Source organism: Nestor notabilis, unplaced genomic scaffold, assembly GCF_000696875.1.
Source record: "Nestor notabilis isolate BGI_N333 unplaced genomic scaffold, ASM69687v1 scaffold22255, whole genome shotgun sequence".
Taxonomy (NCBI): Eukaryota; Metazoa; Chordata; class Aves; order Psittaciformes; family Psittacidae; genus Nestor; species Nestor notabilis.
The window spans coordinates 22,323-48,907 of NW_009928207.1; the positions used below are offsets into that span (position 1 = coordinate 22,323).

At 40.6% G+C, this 26,585-nt stretch overlaps 2 protein-coding genes across 2 annotated transcripts in view; one reads left to right on the forward strand and one right to left on the reverse strand.

Moving 5' to 3' along the window:
- TBCE (tubulin folding cofactor E) overlaps positions 1 to 3,597 on the forward strand; it is a 25,783-nt gene extending 22,186 nt beyond the window's left edge. The window contains exons 12-16 of the mRNA XM_010014418.1: positions 1 to 120; positions 665 to 733; positions 1,815 to 1,874; positions 3,162 to 3,253; positions 3,505 to 3,597. The exon at positions 1 to 120 is cut by the window's left edge and continues 42 nt beyond it. Coding sequence (XP_010012720.1) covers positions 1 to 120; positions 665 to 733; positions 1,815 to 1,874; positions 3,162 to 3,253; positions 3,505 to 3,597 — 434 coding nt within the window. The remainder of the gene's footprint in view (positions 121 to 664; positions 734 to 1,814; positions 1,875 to 3,161; positions 3,254 to 3,504) is intronic.
- Positions 3,598 to 4,453: 856 nt separating this feature from the next.
- Positions 4,454 to 23,303, reverse strand: B3GALNT2 (beta-1,3-N-acetylgalactosaminyltransferase 2). Its single transcript, XM_010014420.1, has 12 exons — positions 23,279 to 23,303; positions 21,089 to 21,236; positions 19,665 to 19,765; positions 18,366 to 18,559; positions 16,953 to 17,048; positions 12,629 to 12,739; positions 11,870 to 11,948; positions 10,362 to 10,545; positions 8,611 to 8,736; positions 5,873 to 6,032; positions 5,362 to 5,418; positions 4,454 to 4,993 (listed from the first exon to the last, which is right to left on the reverse strand). The coding sequence occupies exons 1-12, from the start codon at positions 23,301 to 23,303 to the stop codon at positions 4,859 to 4,861; spliced, it is 1,416 nt and encodes a 471-aa protein (XP_010012722.1). The 3' UTR covers positions 4,454 to 4,858.
- Positions 23,304 to 26,585: the final 3,282 nt, after the last annotated feature.

Sequence of the window (26,585 nt, forward strand, 5' to 3'; positions counted from 1 at the left end):
ATTATCGCAAAATATTTGGAAATGACTGGTTAGCAGCTGGTGGAAATTGGAACCCAGAGAAAAACAATCCAAGTGAAGAATTTCTTGCTGCTCATCCCAGATACCCGTCGCTTTGTCTTAGTAAGTACAAGTACGGTAAAACTAGCGCTTCTTCACTTCCGGCACTGTGGTAGCACTGGCTGGGTCTGTCTTCAGTTCCCCTGCCCCTTGATGCCTTTTTCACGTGCTGTTTTAGAAGAGCCCACCCCGCTGGCAGGCCTGCATGCAAATGGCTTTGGCATAGCACTGCACACCTCTGGGCACTGCTGCTTCAGGGGTGACACCTGTGAGCGTCTGCTCAGTAACTCCGGGCACTGCGGGGAGCGGCTGTCTCCACATGGGGCTTTTTTAAAGTGGGCACCTCCCTGTGCCTGACGCCTGCTCCACCCCATCCACGTGCCTCTGCACCCTCCAGAATGCTCCAGCAGTCGGTCCATGTTCATGCCTGCAGCACCTCGCCTTGCAGGAGCCTACCACTTTCTATAGGTGGTATCCTTGTTGCTGAGGGACCTGAGGCAACAGGCTTGTGCCTGATCAACACCACAGTGTTTTTAGGTCTACTGCTGGGTTTGAGTCTTTGAGTCTTATTCATATTCACGAATGCAGGAACTTTTCCTTCACACAGAGTATGGTGCGCCTGAAGAAGGAGAACTGAAGGCACAACAGCCCTTGACTCTGAAAAATCAGCTTCTGAGTAAGAGGCCAGAAATGGTCAAAACTTTTCCTTCTGCAACTAAAGTATTTTACAAGCTTAGTGGTTCCTGGGTGTATGTGGAGAACAAAAGGTTCAAAAGCCTTTCAGACATCAGAGAGTTCCAGTTTGTAATTCTGCTGCTCTGAACTGTGTGTATCACGGAGCTTGACCAGATACCTGCCCCTAGGTACTCTATTTCATTTCCCCCTCAACCCAAGCCAAATGCTTTTCTTAATTAAGACGTAATGGAGAACAGAGGTAATCAATACTCTGCTTTAACAGTGTGAATGGCTTCTATACAGAAGACATTTGAGATTTTAACCTGAATAGCTGCACTGGTTTCTGGTAATGTTTTTCATAGCTTCTTGGAAAACTATGGGTAGCTTTGGTATTTGGGGCTAAGTATTTAAATTAGAAATTCACTTATTTTGGTCTTTGTCAGTTGATAGAACTGAACCTTTTCTTTACACCATGGGCAAAACAGTATTTTAAGGCATTACATTCTAATGTATTTTGGTGGTAGACTAAATAGAACACGGAATCTAGTTGACTAGACATAATAGAAACCTTTTTTAAGGATGTGTCTTTTAAAAGGATGTGTCTTTTTTTAAAAAAAGTAAAAGAATTAGGCTAATAACCTCCTTAAAATGTGCTTGTATGGTGCTTTGGAGATATTGAGGGTCAAAAACCTGCTTTAAACTGAGTAAGCGGTTTCCATTGTACTGCAGGTTATTTTAAAAAGCTAACTACAAATTAAGCATTTTTAGGTAAATGCTCCTTTGGACCAAAAAAACAAGTATTAGGGAGTCAGTGTTAAAATATTTTCCCTAAAGTATTTCCCTATTGATCTTTTCACCGAAGATCAATAAAAATGTGATTATTTTAATAAAATTATTTTTATTTTTTCCCAGAATGACTAAATGCTATCTTAGCTGCTCAGATGCAGCTACCTCCTGATCTTCTAGCAGATCAGGCCGAGCTAGGAGAAACAATTTGTAATAAAAACAGACTAGAAAGACTCTGCTCCTGACAGAACAAGACTTAACATACATTTACTAATACCTCACCCTTTTTCCCTAAGCTTTGACAATTAAATGTCCTGAGAAACCTGAACAGAAGCCAGTACAGAAAAAGCTACCAGGTAAGAAGTTTTGGCTTGTGTTTAAGCAGTTCATTTGTAGCTCCTTTGCCAATAACTGTGTTAAAGAAAGGCAGCTGCCTCTGGCTTTGTTGGCTACTGAAGATTCTCCCCTGACAACTCTGGCATATAAAGACAAGCTAAATGCAGAAATTTTTTGAAGAAGTCATTGTTTTTCTGACCTTTGTACTTACCTTCAGTCCAGCTTGGAGATTGAAAGTTGATGCTTGTCTTATGACTTCTGCTGCTGGTTTCATGATTAATATGTTTGATGCAATCAAAGGCTAATTAATGACTATGAAATCACATAACCGTATTAACAAAATAACAAGATATTAAGGTATCTAAAACATTAAGTTAGAAATCTAATTCTGACCTGTATCAGATTTGTCTTTTGAAGTTTTAGTGCCTGTAGTGAGACTAGAATAGACTTTGTTCTGAATCAGACTGGTGTTTTGGAAAGATGTGAAATGGAGTCTGAGAGAAAAGACTTACTCAAGCTTTATTCTAAAATAAAAGTCACATTTATTATCACAAGTTGCATAAAATCAGATAGATACAGCTTTTACAAAAATGTTTGATAGAAAAATATTTGTCTAAGTACAATGTGTGGTATTACAGGAATAACTCACTATTGCTGTGCCTTTAGATAAAGCTTCAAAAGAAGTGAAAGATCAACCAAAATTTTGAGTGTATCTATTGCAAACACAGGCATCTCCTCTGGAACAAACTATATTTACTCATTCCAGATCCATTACAAAAAATATCCCTTTGTGTAACTGACCTCATAATATAAAGCACTCTACAAACTCTGCTGGCAATAGGTTTGGGACTACTTAATGTAATGCCATTTCTAAGAATGGCGCTAGTTCCACAGGGACAGTTGGTTTTTTGTGCTGGGAAAGCCAATTCCTGGTAATGAAAACTTCAAGGAACAGTCACCAGACGCAAGTGGTCAGAACCTGACTGGTGTGTGTCCCAAAGGTCACTTACGTAGTAAATACAAACTGAAAAAATGAAGCTCTAACAGTTCAGTTTGGTACAGGGGATCAGAGTGCTTGAACCACAGTAGCATATCCTGGCCTATCCCCCAGAGATTAAACCATTTTCAGTTTTATATTAGCAGTTATGGTTTCAGGTACAAAAGACATTATTGCAGTGTTAGAACTGAAGCAGCAATACAGCTTTTCACTGTTGCTATAAGCAAGTATAGTTGAAACACTAGTACTTTGCTACAGCTCAGTGCTAGCAGCATTTTTCTAGTAACTTTTCTTTCTTTCACCTTGGCAGAGTCTATGACTATTCAGAGGGTCAAGGGATTGCTGTATCGCCTACTGAAAATTCCTGGTTCAGAACTGAAACTGTCCTATGAAAGTTCTAAAGTGAGTTAAAAATGGGTAATTCAGCAATAAAACACTGCATGCTGCTAGAGGGCAATAGCACGTTCTAGAATCCTACTTAATGACATTGATTTCACTTACGGAGAGCAGACTTCATGCTGTAATTTAGGACCTAATTTCATTCCTGTAATATGCCAGGTCCTCCCTGACTGCAACTGCCTGGTCTATATTTGGTTTACATGAGCAGGTTTCAGTGTAAGTCTGACCAGATTTTTTTCCTTTCTTATTTCTAGCTGGAAGGAAAAGAAGTCGAACTAGACAATGACTTAAAGCCTTTGCAGTTCTACTCAATAGAGAACGGAGACTGTGTGCTAGTACGGTGGTAAGAAGGGACTCTTGTAGACTGAGGGAGCACCCAGCACTAGAGCAGCAGAAGAGTTAAAGGCTGCCCGCAGACAGTGCAGACAGCCTGCGCCTGAGCACACGTATGGGAGAATGTGACCATGACACATGGCACCAGGGGCTACATAAGAATACTGTCACCTTCTAAACTTGATTGTCAGTCTCCATGAAAGCATTTGCTTTTGACTGAATTGTCTTACTTGAGAGATACCAAATAGTGCTTAAATGCTTCAATGAAATAAAACTCAAGGTAACCTTTTTGCCAACATTTCATACAGTGCCTTCCCACTGCAGCGGTGACAATTTCTTTTATGAACTAAGTACGTGTTCATTGTGATCTCTCGGCTTATAACAGGACAAAATTAGTGCTGCACTGAAAGAGGCTACTTGCTCTTTTTGTTTTCACCTACCTTAAAGCGAACAGAAGTAAAATAGCATAATTGTAGAACTATCTACACAGCCTTAGACTATTTAAGGTCGAAATCTGACAGATCTTTATTCCAGCAGTACTACACTGTTAACATACCCCACTATAAATAAGTTCTCAGCATACTGCAAGGCATTGCTGTTTACCTTACATTTTTTTCCATGTGCTTCAATCTTACTTTACTTCCCTTCGTGTACCCTCAGATTAACATCTAACACCACAGTGAGCTATCAGCAATCCCTCCTAATCAGGACAAGTTTGCAGTACTTCAAGATTTGGTATAAGCAAACTTTGATACTGTTTTTATCTAAAATGACAACAATATAAACAACTAAACATAAATCCTAACCCCTAGCTGTCCCGGCCCCTGCACAGACGAGATGAGGGCAGCCCCTCAGACAGCACAGAACTGGCTGCAGCAATTCGCACCCGAGGCCCTGGTGCTGAGCACAGCTCTCCACTGGAGCCTGGTACGTCCCTACACTGAGTTAAATCAGTAGTACTTTAATTTATAAAAGACAGGCTAGTTGGCATTCTTATGTGCATTTATTCATTACAAGTAGGTCTTTGACTTTATATAAAAAGGAAATTTTTTTTCTTAAACATTTTGGTTTTTGTCAGATCAACACCTATACAATAGAAAATTAATAGTATCAGTCCACTTGTAATTATCAAAAGGGATGTGCAAATATTGTAATACTTTAGTTGAAACCCAACATTAAAAGATATCTTAATCCTCCTTATTGTTCCAAGAATGAATCCAAATATACACTTTTCCATGATTATTATATGCTACCCTGTTTTGCAAGGCAAGTCCGTCATCTTCCCTCACATGTACAAGGATCTCCACACAGTTCCTTTAGCCTCCAGAGCGCTCTCAGTTCCTGTGGAGAGTACTGTGGGGAAGAGAGCATGCCGCTCTCGCATGTCTTCTCGCACAACCAGAGACTATCCTGTTTGTTACAGAGAGAACCATTTCAGTTGGTTTTCTTACATATAGTTTAGTCTTCAGAAGTCTTTACTACCAAGAATCAGGTTTTCATTGTGTCTAGCAACACTCTTTGCACACAGAGGTCACCAACTAGAGGTGTACGTCCCTCTCTGATCTGCTAGACCTATTTGGAGCACATGAGGGGTTTGTGATTTAAATTTTTTTTCCTTTTAAATACCTCTGAAGTATTTTCTGGGTTTTAATCCAATTGCTTTTTTATTTATTTATGTTTAAGGGGGAAAAAAACCCCACCATTTTCCCTATTTCATGCTACCTGGAGCAACAGGCATGTTTTCTTTCCAAAAGCGCAGGGAATTTCTTCAGACTTACTTGATATCGCTTGGGTCCTACAGCTGCCATCCAGATGCCCATACTCACATCTTCACCCTGAGATGACACATTAAAATAAACCATACAGATATTAGCACCAGGAAAGCATGGAGCATGATGGTGTAGTTAGTTACTATTTTTTTTGCTGCTGGTACATGATGCAAGTTATTCTAGTTCACAAAACCCTATGTTGGCATATTTTAGAGGTGTTAAATTAATCCTCCCAGCTTTCCTCTGAAAATACGTTGCTCTTAAAAAAAAAAAAAAAAAAAAAAAAAAAAAAAAAAAAAAAAAGAGAGTAGAAACCCTAAAATTACAGCTCCAGAGGTTCTCAGTCCAACATAGCTGTGCTTTGACCTACAACAGACGCTGAGCCTAGCAACCAAAAGCACTGCAAAAAGCCAACTGGGACAACCCAACACGAGCACTTAAGCAATGTTCCTTCCAAGTCATACAGTACACATGCTGCTCCCAGACCAGTTTAAGACAAAGTGAACCAATACTTTACTACCTGGTACGTCTTTAATCTTTCAGAGTTGCTTGCGAGCCACTGAACAATGTCTTTGGCGATGACGTAGCCAGACCCACAAGCAAAGGCTGGATATGCAGGGCTTGGGTACTCCAGCTCTTGCCATTTCCCGGTACGATCAACTGCCCAATTCAGTCTGAAACTGAAGACCACGTTAGATGTGAGATGTTTAGACAAAGCCCTCTGTGAAACCTATGACCACTTCTAACAACTGAAGTAATACTGATGATAAACAATAGTAACTGGAAGAAGTAGGAAGTGATTACAATTCCTAGCTTTAGTTCTCCAGAGCACCAATCTAATTAAACACAACAGCTTTAAGTGTAACTATTGTTTGGTCTCAGTCTTGGGTAAGGATACAAAGTTCTCAGAACAGAAACAAACACAACACTGACAGCCAGGCCTTCAGCATGTCTGCACCAGCTGCTGGGCTTTGTTCCAGGTAAGCTCAGGCAGCCTTACCTGTCTTCTGTAATGGCACATCTACGCACAGCCCCCTTTGGTTACCCAACACAACACAAAGCTGCTGCCTCCAGCAGGCGTGCAGTTAGAACCATGTTACACAGCCCATTTTCCTGATAAAACTAGTGACTGCTTAAGAAACAGTAAGCAAGGCTAAGTTGTGGGGTTTATATATACCTTCCCTAAGCTGTTTTCCAGATGAAACTCAACAAAGTGGGTGTTGAACAAAGGCTGTCATCAGAGTTACAAAAAACCTTCTTGGCAGTCATCTTCCCTTAAGGCAGACTGTACTTGCTACTGGAGGCCTGCAGAAAGCCCACCATGTACACTCTGCAGTCTTTTCACACTGACTCCCATCCCCAGGCAGTGCAGCACAGCTTTAACACCCCGCTGCACCACACAGCACTACAGACTCTGTTAAACTGCTGTGCCAGGCAGTGAGAAATGCTCCGCTTCCCTTGTTTAGGAACAGGCTGGTGGCATTGCACTCACAAGTACTTTATGCTCTCAGAGCTAAGTGTCATAACTATGCCAATGCAGCAGGTTCTACCCCTTTTTTGCAAACAGCTTCAAGTCATGAGCACAAGCAGCTAAAAGCTTTAGTGAGCTTCTAAGAATTGTCACCTCAGACAACAGCCCCATAGGAGAGGAATTGCATCTGAGTGGCAGATCTGTTACCAGACTTTACATATTCACATCTGAAGCTGACACGTTAAAGCACCAACCAGGTAAAAGTCAGATCTGATCCCTGAATTCACTTTAGACTCAGTATCTCTCACTCTAGCACATCACAGCAGGAAGGGTACAAGCCCCTCCAGACTGGGGAGGGTTATATATATATATATATATATGTATATATTTTTTAACCTTCTGCTCAGGAAGTCAAGGTCTCCACACGCCACAATCAATCAGCTCTCGGAGAAACCTAAAAGCATTTAATTTGCACTTTTCCCCAATGCTCAAGTCTAAATATACAAGATGTCACTGAGTTGAAAGGTAGGAGAGCTTGTAAGGATCCCAAGAACCACTCGGAAGACTCCTGTACACTTGGTGTTTACACACAAAGCAGAACACAGAACCAGAAAACTCTGGCCAAGAAGCATGCCCATAACAGGCAGCAACACATGGGTAGGGACACCAGGGCAATCTCTTTGGTGTCACATCCTTAGCTCTAACAGCCAAGAACATAGTCCAGAAGAGCTTTCCCTTCATCAGCTGGACAGCAGTCCAGACAGCTTATATGAGGTGCTACTTTAACTTTGGCAAGTTGGTCTCCACCTTGTCCTCAAGACCCTGACCTTTTAAATTGCTAGAATGAACCTACCTCACCTTCACTATCAGCCTTGTCTTGAGGTACTATTTAACAGGCACAAGGCACTCACAGTTTTTCTGCAGGCTACAGAAGGCATGCTCACCACTCAGATCTTTGAGATCATCACAAGATAGCCAGCTATTCCACACACCGCCACACACCTTATTAAATCACCTTATGAGTAAGCAACAGTCAGTACCAGATTTATGAAGCAAGACACCTCCAGCAGCAAGGCCAGCTTTTCTTCAGTAAGCAGATGGCAACACGAAAACACACTGAGCCATTGTGCTATGCTGAACGCTATAGCAGCATAGCATTTCTGTTCTATTGGATGTTACGGCAGCATAGCAATGCATTCCATGGTTGGAAGGAAAGGAAGAGATGGACTATTTTGATCCTCCTAGTTATTCACAAGTGTAACACAGGCTGTGGAACTTCACTCAAGAATTCATGCATCAGATCTACCATTTCAGACAGTAGCAAAATGGGTAGCAATGAGTGTCTTTCACAGACTTCAAATGAAGTGCAGACTATAAAGGCAATTTTGTTTCTCCTGTTTATCCTATTTCCTCAAGCCCACCAGAAAAATTACAAGGCCTTCAAAAGACGTAACATGTACAAGTCTAGTACCTACTGGCCTTTTAACTTCACTGCTGGAATGCTTTTATTTACTTCAGTACCACAGCAAAGACATGCAACACATTTTAAAACTAGTTAAGATATTCAGCATGTTAACTCATTGTAAAGGCACACTCCGGAAAGCTATTGTAAAGGACTGATTTCTGTACTCTGAGTTTCAAAGTTCTACACATACAAAAGTCCTGCTTTTTATAACTATCTTCCATAGACACAAAAGGAAAACCCACATGAAAACAGACTTAAAGCAGTAAACCATTCACTAAAGACGTGTATCTCTTAAGTATAAGTTAAAATAAAAACAACTCACTTTCCCCACCAAATGTTTGGCCTGTCCAATTTTTTCTGCATTATCCTGTTAAAAACAGCCTCCAGATCAATGTAACAGTCATCATCTGTCTTCAGCAACAAATCAAAGCTCGTTGATTCAACTGTCCTGTAGCCAAAAAGAAAAGCAACGAGATGCTGAGCTGCAGCCCACAAACTAGTTACAAAACGGAACACGCCACAAGGGTTTTCAGGGAAGCAGAGGGGGAAGGAAGAGGGAAGGAATGTCTTTCCTACCCTTGGCTTTTAAATGTTTTCCCTACTGACTAAGGGTGACTGCTTGTCCTACAGAAAGGATGTGCAGCTGCATCCTATGATCTTACAACATGGGTTTATGTACGAGCAGAAGAAAACAAACTTGGAAGTTTTGTTCCCCAGGACAGATGGTGGGTGTACTAATCTGTCTTAAACAGTATTGACCTCAGAAGGATATGAATCCCTGATGATGATGGCAGCACAGCTGTTAAAAGCCAGTGGCTGTATGTCAATAGCCTTCTCTTCAGGATGAGACAGTCAGTTCAAGGGCAATACAACTGCAGAAGGTTGTAAGAAACATCTGTGGAGACAACCTGGTACTTACTCTTCCTCAGTAAAGCACCCTTCAAATATGAAAAAAGTAATCTTTACCTGTCTGAAACAGTTGAGTATCTGTCACTTGTAAAATAAACAAAGCAGCTTAAGATTCTAGGCACTATTCTTGGGTTGATTAAAAAACATTGGTTTTAAGGGTAACTCTTACTAAGAAAGGCATTTTCCTGAAGCCTTTTATTACTAAATCTTGAAAATTTTGCTAACCTGTAAGAAATGATCACAAGGATCTAAGCCTTGTCACTTAAACTCCCTTTTTAGAACTGAAAGCATGGTTTAGTTTTTCAGTTACATTCATAACCGTTAATTTGTTAAATAAGGGCATAATCTTGCAAGCAACTAAAACTGTTAGCTGTTTCTTGCTCCACAGCAACATCAATTAATTGAAACAGTTGTCTCAGAGTAATGGAAAGAGTTACAAATTTGAGGCAATAACTTACTAGATTCAACACAATGTAATACACTGTGAAAATTCTTCTTCTCAGCCTTCTGCCCCACCTGTACACAAGCTTCCTGTCCTTCCCCTCTACTCAGCACTAGTGATGCCACACCTGGAGTAAAATGTGCAGCTTTAGGCACCCCTGTACAAGAGACATGGACACACTGGATGGAGAGTGCAGCAAAGGGCCTCCAAGATGATTAAGGGACTGGAGCATCTCTCCTAGGAGGAGCTGCTGAGAGTGCTGGGACTGTTGAGCCTGGAGAAGAGAAGCCTCAGGGAGGCTCATCAATAAATACCTCAAGGGAGAGCGTAAAGACACAGAGCCAGGCTCTTTCAGTGGTGCTCAGTGACAGGACAAGAATCAAACAAACTGAAACACTAAGTAGAGAAGCTGGTCAGAAGCCATCCTTCAAAAGGCTAAAGCTGCTGGTTTTCAGTCAGAAACAAAAGAAATTTCAAGGAAACATGAATATTTTCACACCTGGACTCCTAGAGCAGGAGCCCGTCGTGCCAGCGCATGCTTATCTGAGGCACCAAGGGTCAGCATTCAAGAAATATAGATCCTGTAGTGCTACTCACTACATGCCCCCAAAATTGTGAGATACAGCTGTGTATTTCATGGAACCTGTCAGATGAGTAACACGCTGAATCACCTTGCCCTACAAACAGCATTCCCAAGAGGAAATACTTTCTTTTCAACTTACCATCGGTAGAAGTTCAGTAGTTTGGCTGGAACATTTCTGTAAGTGTCAATAACATCTACAAAGACAATATCATCATAGGTGCTGCTTTCTTCCTTCAATAAAGCATCTTCTTTGTCAAGATTTTTTATGTGACTCGTAAACCTTTCTGGGCGAGTATGGAGGCTTTTCAGAAGAGCATCACCTTCTGAAAGGAACAGCACCCATCATTAAAAATAGATGCATCTCTACGTACTATTTTAGATGTTTCTCTCAGATCATACATGACATACTGACAAAATGAATCTGAAGAAGTGTTCAACTTAACAGGGTTATGAAAATCCTATATTTAAAAATTTCTGTGAAATGTTAAAAGTTGCAGATTTTTTAGTGTAAGGTCCGATACAGAAAGTTTAAAGTTAAAAAGTATTCTCTTCCTTTTCAGTAATGAAAGGATTCAACTTTTTAAGGGTCTTTAATATAAAAAGCTGTTTGGGACTTCACTATTAACTCTTACTGGTAGAGTAAAAAGGCTGCTGTTACATCGATGGCTCCCAAGAATATCTATCTAGTGTAAAAAAATAAACTCCCAAGCAAACAAGCAAAAATCTGATGCAAAATATAATCAAATTGGCATGGCTTTAATAGCGCACGGGTGGCCCCTGCTGGTCGCCCCTGCTTAACCACATCACAGAACCGACTGCTGGCAAAGGCTAAAAAAAAAACCCAATCAACCAACCATTGTAGGAATACTAAACTTCTTGGTAAGGAGACAGTTTGTGGTACTGAAGAACTTTTTAACAAACAGGATGAAGAAGGACTCTAGCACATCTCAGTTTAGGCTCCTACACAGATGAGAAGACAACAGGATTGCCCAGTCACGTCTGCCAGGCCTAGCTACAGAACCATGGGAATAACACTCTGAAGGTCACTCCTTCTATTGGCTGTGATGGACTGAGAAGAATACACCTAATCTAGTGCTATGTAGCCAAAATCTCAGGCATTGGAAAGGGCTTCTGTGGAGTCTCTGAACATTCTCCTGAAAAATATGCCAGATCGCAACAACAGGGGTGGAAAAAGCAGGCTATGCTAGGGAGTCACTGCCTGTCAGTAGTTAACATTAAACATCATGATACAGTACTTCTAGCAGTAGCAGGACTGGAAAAAATGTGAAAGTTATCAAGGAAAGATTTCATTGCACAACATTTTTTAACTTGAGCTTGGGTAACAAAAAGAAGGACAGAGAAGAGAGTCTAGATAAAAATGGTATTTCTGTTAAAAAGACAAAGGGTTCCAAGTCAGTTGGAGTGGCCAACAAAGGGGAAGCAAAGAAACCACATCAGGACATTGACATTAGGCATAACACTACCACCCCTTCCCCCCAGAAATTGAGAGAAATTCATTGTTTCTACTAAAAGAAAACTTCAGGGCATCAAGTTCATAAAGACAGCACAAATTTTAGCTCAGAAATGTAATTTAAAGTTCTTGTTTTATCTTAGCATCAAATGCGATGCTACATTTTGCAGACTTACCTTGAATAGTGTAGATAAAACCCCCTGCTATTCCCTCCACACCTTCTGTGAGCTCATGTGGCAGTGACCCTTCCCCTGCCTGCTAGGGACAGATAAATGGGAAGAAATCAATCAGTTCATCTCTCATTACTGACTTGTTTTTCCCTACGATTTGAAGGTGTGAAGTTTTCTGGCAACTGAGAATTAATTTAAAGCTCTTCCAGTTTAGGTATGTGCATAACAAAGACCAAGGCTCACATTTTTTCCTGTAAAGTTTTGTGCATGTTTTGAAGTTTCACCTAAAACTAGCAATACCACTTTCAGAAAGCTAGTTTTGAAGCTGAGATCAAAATGTAAAGTTATTTAAAGTTAGTGCTGAGTTACAATAGCAGAGCACGTTTAAGCAAGCAATGTTTTGACAGGAAGAGAGACACACTGCCAAAAAGCAAAAAAAGCAGGCTAATTCCATCGATTGGTATTACAGCATAAGATTTTTGACCCATATTTTGCCATCTCTGATACACTTACACCACTTCACGCCTGACAAAAAAAACAGATGAACTTTACCCCCTCCAAATTAAAAGCAAATGCCACTTACTAGCCTAACTTTTTCCATGGCCTTGTCATTTTCCCAGGCAAAGCAAACTTGCCCTCTAAGACAACAGGAGAAGCCCAAATGAATTAATGATTTAGAGAGTCATACAGGAAAGTGAAATGCTAAATACCCAAGACTTGTAAGTAAAATAGAAGCATGGTGGAAGGGAAGGAGATGTGACTCACAGTAATGACTCTGAAAACACCCCCTCCATCATTCACCGTCACTTTATGAAGGTTTCTTGAAACAAGGCCTTGAAGATCCTGGCTTTCCCACACAATGGTACCTTCAAAACTCTGGTAAGAGAGCAAAACGCTGTTATGCAGGTATTCAAAGACTTCAAAGGATGAAAATCAAACAGTTTCGGGGGGTTATTTTAAAATAGTCAGCTTCACGAAACTTACAGCCTCAACACACAACATAAGGTATTTTTATTGAAGTGTAAGTAAAACAAGTTACACATGAAAGAAATACATCTATGAAACTCAGTAACATGTAATCATGCTTTTAAGACTAATCACGAATCTCTGTATTGGGAACATTAAACTTTCAGCAGAAGCCTACTGTAAAAGGCTTTGGATTTTTAACATCACTAAGATGGCATTTAAAGATGACCTGAAGTGAATTTTGAAAAATCAACTACAAAGCCAGCATTACAAAGAGAATACGTTAAAACTGATTTGGAAATAAGTGCTACTTTTTAGTAGTTATCTGCCAAAACCAGAGATCAGAGACTCAATCCTGACATCAGCAAAACTCAAAGGAAAATACAGCCACCTTTATCCTGGCAAAGCTGTCACAAGCTACAGTAGGAAAGTCACAGAACTCTGACCTCACATCTTGGGAAAGAAGAAAGACAAGTGAATTGCTTTAAAACTTTCTGGGTTTAACTATATTTAAGTTATGTCACTCCATGGTTTGTGTTCTTGTACTTAAAAGCATTTCACCTCGACTTGACACTAATCCAGCTAACAGTCCAACTATTACCCATTTTATGTAAGACTTTCCCGAGGACCCCTGACAACATGGAAGGGGACATGTGGTATGCTGTACAGGGAAGAGTACTGGTAGTGTCATATTTTTGCATTTTTTGAAAGCAATTTCACCCTTATGACAAGGTAGTACAGACTAGTTGTAGGGTGGTTATACTCCTGACAACTCCTGAATGTGCAAGATGAGCACATTCCGATTTGTTTCTCCAGTTTCATAGGAAAAACACTGGTAGCTAGTGTGGACCTTGGAACAGAGAAATAACTGGTTTCAACTATTTGTAGGCACATCTCTGTTGCAGTAGGAAGTCTATTTACTCGTACTAACCTCTCAGCTCTTCTCCATTTCAGCTTCCTTGTACTCCAAAAACCTTCTCCAGGAACTTTCCAGTTACTGACATACCATTAAGTTTAGCTTAGAGTTCAGCTCAATTCATTGCTTTCCTCTAGAAGTAGGTCTTAACATTTGCAGCAGTGTTGGTGCATAATGACAGCTGCATATTTCAGAAGTCTCCCATCTATTATTTATAATGCCAGCTTTACAATCGCATAATAGAGAGAGCTGGTCAGTGTTTATTCAAGCCTGACTTGCATGCTCAGTATCTTCCCCTTGTTTGTTTAATTACCTGGGAGTTACCAAAACAAATGCACCACTACTAAGACTTCTTTTAGCTGCAGGACCCCTTAATACCCTACACAGTAAAACCCACAAGCTCGATTTCTCTATTTGCAGGGGCTGTCATCTCCCATTCCAATGTTTTTTGCTGTAGGGACTGGGCTCTAATCTCACTTCCCTGCCCTGTTTACAGACACAGCTTTTGGCAAGTTGTTAGTGAGCCTGAGAGTCCTTTCACTCAACAACCAGAAACAGGATGCTCACCACTGTTACTGATACTGACTTCAAACATGTGCCACGAGTCTTAATCAGTTATTACCAGTGAACCTCAGTGCAAGGTGTCCTAAAGCTGCAAACTATCGTTACTTTCCAGGCTGAGAAACTTGTAAGTAACTTTTCCAATGACTTTAGCCTTCAGCTATTCTTACTCTAAGCTGCTTACTGAAAGCTGAGGCCTGAACATGCTTAAAGCAAAAAAAATGAGTGGCACACCTGAGACATCATCTGTTCTTCCCCATTTAAATTCCAGCCTTGTTGCTGCCAGAGCGCAGTGGCATTTACAGTGAATACCGAACAGGTGTACTGACATAATGCAGCCCTGTCAAACTCCTTTCCTAATGTCAAACAGTGCTGTGCTTTTGGCTTCTCCAACTACTCCCCATTAGTAACACAGAGCATGCGTAGTACAAAGCCCCATTTTCATGCAAGCAACCCGTGGCTTTTTGACAGAGTAAGTGCATTGCTAAGACTTGGCTGTAAGAGCCCCTGTGTGAGTTTTAGTTGTCTGCTAGTGGTTCTGCTTTTCTGCGCTTTCAGTCGTTCCAAACCCGAATGTTCGATCCTGCCTTTGACAATCTGGCTTGCCAGATGCTTATTCTTATGCTGCGTTTCCCTTCCTTTCCCCAAGACAACAGAAAGAGCAGCACTTCAGCTGCAAGATGAATGACACTCTTCAGCAGTCTGTACAACCCATTATTTCTTGAAGGTGGAAAGGCAGAGAATAGATGTCTCAGAAACCATCTTACGACAATTAAACAGTTCACTAAATTTACTGCTCTCAAGTAGATAGGAACATGTGGGCATTCTGCCTCCTCTGAATCATCTTGTATGGTTCAGCATCCTAAGTATCACAGGAGACTACATGCTGTGCATAAGCCCTATTAATCTACATTAGAAACATCATGTTATTCTGTAAGCATTCAGTGCATGACACGTATCAGATTAAGGAAGCCCACACAAAGAAATATATGAATACTAATATCCCCTTTCTAAATGAAATACTTCCCATCTGCCTCTCAGGAAAATCGCAATAATTTATAGCAAAATTACAACTGCCTAGAATTTCAGTGTATCAGAACAAAGTCTTACAGGGAAAAGGCTTACAATTTATACTACCAAACTACTGGGTAACCAATCCTCCTTTTTAAAAGAAGTAAAAAACCCTGAATCATTTTGATATAAAATCAGATTGTCAAACATACAGCACAAAATACTGCAAGAGGTCCGCTCACCAGAAAGGTCTCCTGCCAACATAACAAACATGCACAGTACTCAGGAAAAACTGGTTAAGATGATAAACCAATTAATCAGCTGCAGAGTTGCCTTATAAAGAGCAGGTTTCCAAATGCACTCATTCTTACAGAGCCAGGGGAATAAAGCAGGGATTAAACTGCCCCAAATGTCCTCTCCTCTTGTGCTCCATTCTTTCATAAAACACTTGATTTCTGGCATAAGAAAACAACCCAGACCCAAAGACAACTTACAGAAATAGCAGCAAGGATCCAGTCATATGGGAGAACAGTCAAGTGAAGGGAAACAGTCTAAAATGGCAGCTGACATACCTAGTGAGAGATCACTGGTCCACTGGGATCCTTGTACCTGGGAGGGGCTGCTGAACTAGGATTTTCATTCTAAATCAACTTGTATTTATTCAACCTTCACTGTAACAATATCAGGGTTTTTCCTACCTATATTCTGTTCCTTCAGTCTTTAATCACTTTCCCTCCTAAGCAGGCACAAGTAGGTTCTATATCCCTATACCAAAACCCTGCTCTTGGACTGCATCCTGAGTCCCAGAGAGGTTTAAAAACAAAAGTCCCTGTGTTGTTACTTTAGCTAACGGTATCTCAGAACAAACAAGAATATTAACGCTCATTTCTAACCAAAAAGCAGTTTTCTCCCAAATTTCTGAGGGGCCCTCCATTAAAGACAACCAACCAAACAACCTACTTCTGCTGTACAATGTTGACAGGTTTTGAAACTCTAAATGTCAGGCTTCTGTGCACCATATACATCCTCTAGTAAATTACAGATGGACTCTCCTAAAGATCTTGAAGTTCTAAATTCTTGTTTCTTTGCATGGTTCAATGAACAACAAATTCCTTGCTAGTGCATCCAGAAGAGGAACAACCAAAATTTCAGTAGCCCTCAGTAAAAGCTTTTTAATTACAAGTGTTCAACTAATACCATCATTCCAAACATAACACACATCATCTTGCTGTTATCAGAAGCAGTAACCTCTTTTCCAGCTGTTCTCTAAAAATCTGTGCCATCCTCCCCTCCCGATCTTGTGTACGAATGTATGAAAAAGCAGGAGGGGGAAAGAAGTGTCCCATTCTTTAGTAAATGCTCCCACAGAATTGAAGCATGTACAATTTTTACTCAGTAACTGAAAAAGTTACTGAAATTGCTACTATCTGTCAATGTAATTTTTTAAGCAATTTGTGTTTTTCAGGCTGTTACTTTGATAATGAGATGGTGAAAAGAAAATTCTGTTCTCAGCATATCCCCTCAGCTAACATTCCAGAGGTTTTCACTTGCTCTTTTCTGCCTCATGCAAAGGCCAGTTTTATCAGTCAGTCTCTCCAGCTGATTTAAAAGGACTGCAGGCGGTTCTGCGCATACCTCTGGCAGAATGAACTGCTCCACTGGCTTGTACCACAATCTGTTCACTTGCACTCCACAGCTTGGTGGACTAAAGCGAGCACTGAAGAGAGCTTCCTTTAAACAACAGGAAAGAAAAAAAAATACAGAACACATTAGAAAGTGCTGTGAGATTATGCAAATCTTGATCATCTCAGTTACAATGGAAAGAGGCTTATTGAATGTATAAAGCTTAGTGAAAGTTTTATTCTCACAACAGTCTCAGACTCCACGGAACTCAAGTGCTGGGTTGATATGATGGAAGCAATCAACAACGGAACAAAAGTGCAAGTTCAGCTAGAATCCAACCGACAGAACACACCACCTGAAACGCTCAGACTCATCTCTGTTTACAGACTTTCTGCCTTCTGCTTAAACAGCTGACTACTATTAATTGCAGTGGAGGATTAGCTGACCCCTAAAACTTAATTGCTACTATATTATGTAGGGAACCGAATGGCTGAAAAGATTCTGAACTGGGCTGCATTGCCAGATTCCCAATCTTCAGAAAACACTCTCCAAGCACTCCTATGATACTATTTCTTTTCCTTCGCTGGAATTAGAAAGGTAATACAGATCAAGTTATTAGGCTCTCAAGGTTTAGAATTCTACCATTTAGCACACATAAACCTGATTAAAGTATACTTTTTTTTTTTTGCTATTATAAACCCAACTCTTTGGAAGTTCATCATAAAAACCATAGTTCAGTATATTTTCTACACTTAAATTTAAAATTCTTTCTACTGTAGCATAGGCAAAAGTCTTGAAATTTGCCTATCAAGTTACTGGTAGAGATAAATGCAATATACCAAATCGTACTTGAGCAACAATCATCCTCAATGATTTTTTTTCCTCCAGGTTATCACTAAGCTATTCTATCAAACCCACAACATCTTGGGAGTGGGGGGAATTATCACCAAAGTTTGATTATTAACTTCAAATAATACCAGTTTCTAGAAACCTTGCAATGTCTTGTCAGAAGACAGACAAGAAAAAATTACAGCTGTCCTGCATCTCTCTGCTTGAAGGCACCAAATGTGCCATTCTGCATGTGTTTTAAATATATTCAACAGATTCATTTTTATTCCTTAATACCTATCAATACTTTAGAACCTCAAACGCAAATAAAACTGTGTCTTTGCATTAAATATAATGCATATATATAAAAAGAGCATTTAAATTAACTCATAGTATTTCATCTTTTCCTCATTCAGGATGTGTGTGTGAAATAAGAATTTGCAATGCAACAGAAGAAAAATGTTATTCATATGCTTGTCAGTTAAATACTCCTCTTCTAATCACCAATACAGCATGTCGCTTTCTGTAAGGATTTAATCCACAATAAAGTGACAACATGCTTTAGTCCATTTTCAAAAGAAAACTACAATACTCTACCTCATGTTCTGCCTGGTACAGTTTTACAGTGATGTTCCTCTGGAATCCCACCCCATCAGCCTCATAAAATACCCCAAGGCTGGTAATGACAATGGGGTAAAGTACACGGAAGTTCACACTGACAATTCTGTCTTCAGATAGCTCAGAAGGTACATCCTCAGGGAGACTGAATGCTTCAATTTCCTGATTCAAAACTGTATGAAAGGACAGAGGTAATGTGAGAAGACTTCATAGTTCTTTAACTGGATACACACAAAGCACACTGGATACATGCAACGCATTCCAATTAATGAGCATGGCTCGCAAATGCACAAGGATAATCAAATGCTGGGGAGAAGAAAATACAACTGGCTGCAGACTGCAGCAAGGAGAAACTCTGAGTGATGCAGCAATCTGCAGGCTACCAGCAATTGCAAGTCAATGTTTACATATCCACAAAGAAAATATTAAAAACGCAATAAATCCAAAGTGAAGACAAAAATGCTATTTGCCTGCATGAATATCTGTATATTAGCATATTAAAATAATTCTTCATCAAAATGGCATAAACCTTCACTTAATTCTGCTGCCTGCTTTTTGGCATGATCTCCTCCCTAAGCCCTGAGGTACCATTTATTCACAGGAGATTGGTTAAGCAGTGGATGTTGTCATTCAAAGAGAAAGTACAGAAGTTTCATTTTATGGTGAATCATGGCTTAGAGTACCAAACAGGCCTTAGTTAACTTGCAATTAAAGAGCAAAAATGAAATAGAAACTAAAAGGTGACAAGAAGAATTTACAATTTTAAAATCAGGATTTTTGGTAAGTCAGCATTTAATTTTTCCCCATGGTACCTTTCTTAATTTTTCTCTCTGTAGAGCAGAACCTGAAAAACCTATCAGCCAGGCTTGCTTAGAATTCACTTCATCACCAGAGAAGTCCATCTGGCCCCTAAGACTCTGGTGCCTTGCTACTTTCTTCACATATGACAATAGGCCAGGTCATTCTGGTTCTCTCCAACTTCATTTTACACAGAGATCAAGTAAAAATGTATGTTATATGGGAGCGACTGTTCCCCAATGCAAGGAAAATACAAATCCATCAGAAGTCAACAGCCTCCCCCTTCACACCCCCGAAGATCTCTCCCTTTTACACCTGCGTGTGGTACTTACAGGAAGATTATGCAACTGCTAAGACAGCAAGTTCTAGATGGCATTTATTTTCAAGCCTGGCTGTCCCAGTTAAGCACCCAAACTACCCTCAGAAAAGATGATTAGTTCTAGTTCAGATTATAGAATTTTTAAAAGGTAACTGCTATACCTGGGTTACTGATGTTCAGAAGTTTGCAGGAGTAGGGGTCTTCTCGGTCCTCCACTGGCACAGCACAACCATGTGCACCTATTATAAACTTCACAAGGACACTAAAATAATTCGGTTTTATTAACACCAGTTCTCTTCCCTCCTCCCTCCATCTTCAATAACCTTATTTCATCACAACAGCCTGTCTTTCACAGAATTCAGATTCTGAATGCTTTAAAAATCAGTGGTGATAGTCTGTATGTAGAGCAACCACGTGAATCCCCTCTTAGGGGCTGAATTCCAAACCCACATTAGCATTTCACATTTCATAATGAGAATGCAGGAAGACTGGCAGCTAGGAATGGGATTTAAGACAGCCAGCAAACTAAATAGGAAAGAACCTAAGGCAACACTGAGGGGTGCCAAGGACCTGCCCTTCCCCGCCTGGCTTTGTTACTTAATTGAAGAGTGTTTAAATATTCTGAATTTAAAAGGTAGCGGAAAAAAAACAGAAACAAAAACAAAAACAAAACACAGCATCAAAGGAGGAACAAGGACTCCAGACAATCTGTACCATGAAATGTCTCAATTTTGGGTTGTAGCAAAGCAACAGGTTGCTCTTTGCAGCCCAAATCATGACTGTGTAAGAGTCAGGAGGAGACAACAAGCAGTACAAAGAGGATCCACCTTAGCCTAGTCCTTCACCTAGCACCTAAGCATCCTCCTAGAACTCCATATAAGCTATGAAAGGTGACATTTTCCTATGACTGAAGAAGCTATGCTTCACTCCAAACTGTGCGCTGGCACCAACTTTGAGAATGGTAAATTGCTTTCAGTGCAAGGCAGGTACCAAGATGTGAGGCCTGTCAAGATGACAGTTTCCAGGAATGAACTGCAGCAGAACTTTCTCAGCAAGAACAGAACTGTCTGTAGACTGTCAGGTCTATGCAAGCAGTCACAAAGAGTTCTGCTGGTCACTCACACTGCAGCAGTTTAGTGCACCTGGCTCAGTGGGAAATAAAGCTGAACTTCGTAGTTGCACCTGTTGTAAGTTTTTTGTGGTTCTCTGACCAAATGCAATCCTGTCTGCTTTCAAGTATCTTGGATTACTAACAATTTCAAGTTGCATTCCATACAAAGCGTGCATTGCAACACAGAATACGAAAGTCCTATACATCACTAATGAACAGTGGCAAGTAAGTACAAAACAAACAGTGAACAGTCATACAATTACATTTTATTCCTTACATTAAAAAGTTACAGCCCAGAACAAGAAGTATTCTTACATAATACTAAGCAGACTTTAAAAAATAAATAAATAGAGTACAAGATGCTCACAAATAAAGCAACAAAGGAAATACTTAAAAACAAATAAAACTGAATCAAGATATTTAAGCACTATAGTCTTTCCCCCTCCCCCCCAATTACAAAACACAAGAGATTACCGTTGGCTCAGTGCAGAATGTTGTTTCAGGTGCTTGAACCAAGTGTTCCTTATAACACTGCGCAGTTCATGATTGTGTCGAGCTGACAAAACACCTACAATAACATCATAATGTTTCAGCTTCCACTGAGGAAAGAAGGCCAGTGGACCTAGAAATATAAAGTGACAAAGATTTATTACATGTACATATTACCAAGCCTGAGTTGGAAGCGATAATTAAAATGCATCTCAAAAGCAAGAGAACTGGGAATCTGAAACACTAACAAGAAACAGAATTCCCATTGCAATCAGGGAAACATTTTCAACATGTCATAACCTTCACCAGCAATCTAGGAAAACTTTACTGCCCTGAACTAAGCAAGTCACTGCAGGTAAGTGACAAAGCTAAGAAACTGTGACTCACAAAGCAGGCAAGAACATAAGCCTTGGTCTCGACTGACAGCATCTTCCATTCTTTAAATATGTGCCTGTCTGTCTTACGAACAAACTGCCCCCTGAGAACATGCCCTTGCTGGCCTTCTCTTTTCTATCAAACACCACAAACCTTGTGGACTAGACACAACGTCCTACTGTTTCCTCTGCAAAACTCTTGAGACAGTCTGGGCCTTTTGCTTGCTCCCTGATGCCTCCTCCAGCATAATTTATCGTAAAGTTATTTAGGATACTCTCAACTAACCAACTTCATAAGATAAGCCTGCAAAAGAACAATACCCCTCCAAAAAAAAACCCCACACACACTCCAGGTTGTTATCTCTGCCTATTACTCAGACTTTGCAATCATATTGCTGTTTTTTAATGCCTTTTTCTTCTGTGCTGCTTTGTGAAAGATCTAAACAAAGACGACGGACAGAACTAACTGTATTCACAGAATGCTGACACAGAAAAAGAACAAACCAATGAGCAAAAGCAGGTCTTTCCCTCTCTCTGATCTTCTTCACCTAAAGTAATCTGGTATAGTTCATCTGTATTACACGTTTCTCTGCAAGCAGAGATACAGGACCACCCGGCAGTACTTACCTTATACCAGAGCTAAAAATCACTAAGATGTGCACCCCTGGTTTCTGCAGGAGCACAGTACTCCCTGAGACAGACAAGCTTTCAGAGAAGCTTTTGAACAAGCTTTTCAGATTGAAAGAGGAAAACCTCTGCAGGCATAGTTTGGTTTTTTGTTTTTACAACAGCAGTCCCTTAAAGAAATGGGACAACAGGGTCCTTCTGAGTTACAAAGTGCAATAGTAATATTGGTGGGATGATGCTGCTCTGAACACCATTAGTGATACAGCCCTGGCACACTTCGAGACAAATCTGGGAACAATGGCCAAAGCATCGAAAGCATAGATATAAAAGGAATAAAGCAAATCCTTTTTGCAACACTGAAACTGATGTGTCCCCCCCTGCTTTTTGGGCGGAGAGGAGCACAGCACCTTTATCCTTTGAAAAGTACTTACTAATCTCTGATCCCATGGAACAAAAGCCTGCTCCCAGGGAACACTACCTGCTCCCTGCTGGCTGCTCTACTCAGCAAGCAATTTAAAAGACAACTAGTGAAGACCTTTCTTGAGCCAAAAGCCTTGCTTTCCAATGCTAGCAGAACTGGTACTCTTTGCCCCCTACTTCAATGCCAGAACACAAAAATGCAGCTCCAGTGCTGCTCCTTAGTAGTTTGCGATGTGTCAGTAACCAGTCCACAGAATAACTGCAAACTCTAAAAAAAAATCCCAACTGAGTTGGAAAATACTGTCACTTTTGTTGTAGATTGTCAGTTATCTCATGCCCATCAAAGGCGAGGTGATTGTTCTTGTTGCGGATGGCCCACCCCTGGAAACAATGCTATATTAAGATCTCACAGATGAAGGCTGGGAAACAACCAGCATTTTAAGCAGAACTGCACAGCTACTGCCAATGCCAAACCTGACCCACTGATGGAAGGTTTCGATTTCCAAGACCACCAGCCTATTACTCTTTACATGCCTACAAAACATGAAATAACTTTGTGACCAAGCATACTACTCCCTGACAGACAAGCTTAACAGACTTCAGACAACCTGGTTTCCTTAAGAAAGTATACATTTTGGGAGAATTTGTCCTTACAGAGCACAACATCACTCTCGGAGAAACCACCTCAGAGGTAGTTTCTACATTTTGTTCTTTCAGTACTGAAAAGCCAGACGCATGTTAAACCCTCCCTCACCTGTCACGTACACAGGCTGGTCCATGAGGGGGACAGCCCTAATTCTGCAAGGCAGATCACTGAACGCCAGCCTAACCAACCCTGTACATGGTTCCATTAGGCCACCGCCTGAAGAAGTACGTGCTGAACCACAGGACAACAGATGGCATAGAAACAGCTTCTAGAAAATGGTGGGGTTTAATCTGTTGCATAATTATTCACTAGTAAAAGATTGACTGTAACAAAACCAAAAGGGCCAATTCTTAGCTGCCACACACCCCCAGAAATGTAACAGGAATAACGTCTTAAAGGGCATCAGCATCAGCAGAGTAGCAGCATATTACATGGAATGTGTGGGGCTTTCTGATTAGGCACTGTAACTGAAGCCCTACAGTGAGTAATTTCCTAGTCAATAAGACTTGTGCCACAATTAAAGCACACAATTAGCAATGAATCCACCTGGAGTGCTAAAAGCAGGTCTGTCTGTTCCTTCTCAAGTTTCTGAGGTCATTTTATAATTAGCATTTATCTAAGATTTTCACAAAAATTAGCTAAAGCTTCCTACCCACAAACTTCCTTTGGATAGCACTTGTTTGTAACCAGTTAGACAAGGACTTAAATTAAACCTAAAACCACATTCTTGCACAAGTCTTACATGGAAGTGTGAATTACAGTCTCATTAACTGATGAACAAAACGCAAGCAGGAGCCACCCAAGCCAGGACACTGAAGCAAAGGCCAGTGCCTTTGGTCTTGGAACTGATCCTATTTATTTATTTCCAGTTAAAGAGTATTGCCTACGAAAAGCGTTCTGTGTCTTCTGTGTCACCAAGGTGAAAGTGGTCATGAACACAGAGGAAGTCAGAATACTGCACAGGGAGAGACACAACTGAGGACCAAAGCATGCAGGCAAACCACAGGCCTTTCACATGGAGTAGTTAAGAAGGAGGTTTTACTGGAACTATCGCTTTTAATAGATGAAGAGCAGTAGATGGAATGGGTGAAGACTGGAACATTGCTTAAAGTCCTATGACCTACAGACAGCAAAAATGAAATGCTTTCCTGAAATAAAAGCCTATTTTGCCAGTAGATGTTAGAAGTACCTGAATTGCTTTAAAGTGGAATAAGGTAAATTTAGATTAGATATTAGGAAAATTCTTCACTGTGAGGGTGGTGAGGCCCTGGCACGGGTTGCCCAGGGAAGCTGTGGATGCCCCATCCCTGGCAGTGCTTAAGGCCAGGTTGGACGGGGCTTGGAGCAACCTGGTCTAGTGGAAGGTGTCCCTGTCCAGGGGAGGCGGGTTGGAACTGGATGAGCTTTAAGGTATGAATTGCTGAGCTTAAGAAAACAAAGGTTTAAAACAGATATCTTTGATCTCCATGGTTACAAGATGGAGGTGTACCTGAAGGAAGAGAAAGACCTTTTAACTGAAAGGCTTAAGAACAGAAGGGCATAAACCAGTCGCAAGTCAGCTTAGGCCAGAAATGAGACAACAAGCTTCTGGAACAGCCTCTTCTTCACCCCTCACTAAACAAATATAGGCTGCCCAGCTACCATTTTAAGACAGAGATCAAGAGTTGTTTATGAGAAACAGTAAGCAGAATTGATGGCCAGAGATGTCTATTCCAGTCTTGGGTTAGAAAGTCAACAATGTCAAGGTAAATAATCATTAAAACAGGTCATTAACTTTTTAACAAATTTCAATTTGTGTACATGCACATGACGACTACTGAGAGGGGGATTAAACTCCTCAGATGAGAGAACTGCTGTTCACCCTGCCTCTGACCTCCACTAGTAGCTAATTTCGCAACTGTTCCACACTGCACAGCTACTGAGACACACAAACACTAGACAAATATTGAAGAATACACAAATAATGCATCTTTATGTCATAGCTATTGTAAAACACTGTCCTCTGATAAGATGTAATTTTTATTCATACCAGTGATTCCAGTTAGAAGGTAATAATGATCAGCTGGAGCAGTAAACAAGAAAGATCCCTCAACAATCAAATCAATCAAGACTGGCTTTCTCAGGCAGTACGTGTTCCTCCTAAGTAGTTTCAGATTTAAGAAGCCTTTTAATAAATAGGGACACTTTTTACTCTTGTGTATGAATGCATGAATGTTCCTAAACCACTCTGAGTAATAAAAAGAATATAACACAAAATCCCAGCAGAGTCCCTTAACTCATCCTTCTTTCCTCAGCCAAGGCAGCCGCACCTACAGCTTGTACATTTGGCGGCACTTTGAAGAGTAAGAGGCAGACTCTTCCTTAAATTATCATGAAAGAATCAGACCTACAAAGAGACCACCATATTGAGCATTTTCCCATGGATGGACAAGTTCTAAAAGAGGTATCAGTGTTTCTCACCTCGTGTAAATACATTACACAATAGGTCACAACTAAATAACCCTTTCACAAACAAAATGTGCACTTACTCTTCCAGTATTAAAAAGAAAAAAAAAAAAGCACTGGGCTTTTTTTAATCCTAATTTCATCCAGTGCAACGTAGTTTCACAGTAACAAACACAAATGCCAACAACAACTGCTTGGAACAGTGAATCTCTGAAGAGCAAAGCTTCTTTCTTCCCTCCCTCCCCAACTGAGAAACTTCTGGATTTTCTTTAGAAATATTCGTTAGTGGAAAACACCTTTCTGCAGGTAAGGTTATAATGAGATTCCACATCGCCACTTCCAACTCCAAATTAACACAGTGAAGTTACAAACGCAGCACAGTGAAAGATGAGGAACAAAACCAACCAGACAATTCAAACACACTTCTGGCTAACAAGCAGAACTCCTGTTCTTTTACAATTCAAGTGTGAGCACTGCTCATTCGACACGCAATGGCCAGAATACAGACACAGAGTCACTCGCACAGATGTGCAGCCTTCAGACTGTGCAAACATACACAACCTTCACACCTGCATTACTAGTCGCGATGGCAATCAGCAGGCTCTTGTTTCCTCAAGGCTGTGTGCACTGCACAGGGAACAGGCACCGGTAGCAAAGTGTGGCTTTGTTAATGAACAGGCTACCGGGTCCCTAAACAGAGTTCTAAGCAGATATCAAGTACAAAACCACCATTTATTCCTTGTCATTTTTTCCAGCTGTCCAGCAGAGAATGTCTTAATGTTCTCAGACAGCACCGATGGGTGGCTGATAAAAGTTTCTGTTCCAACAGATACCTGTTTTATGAGGTACGCACACCTGCGGCCTCAAAACTGCGACTCATTTTTATGAGGAGCACAACGACAGCCCTTCGGGGTCTGATTTCAGCCGTGCTGGATCACACCCGACCCCGAGAGCCGCTTTCTGCGCCACA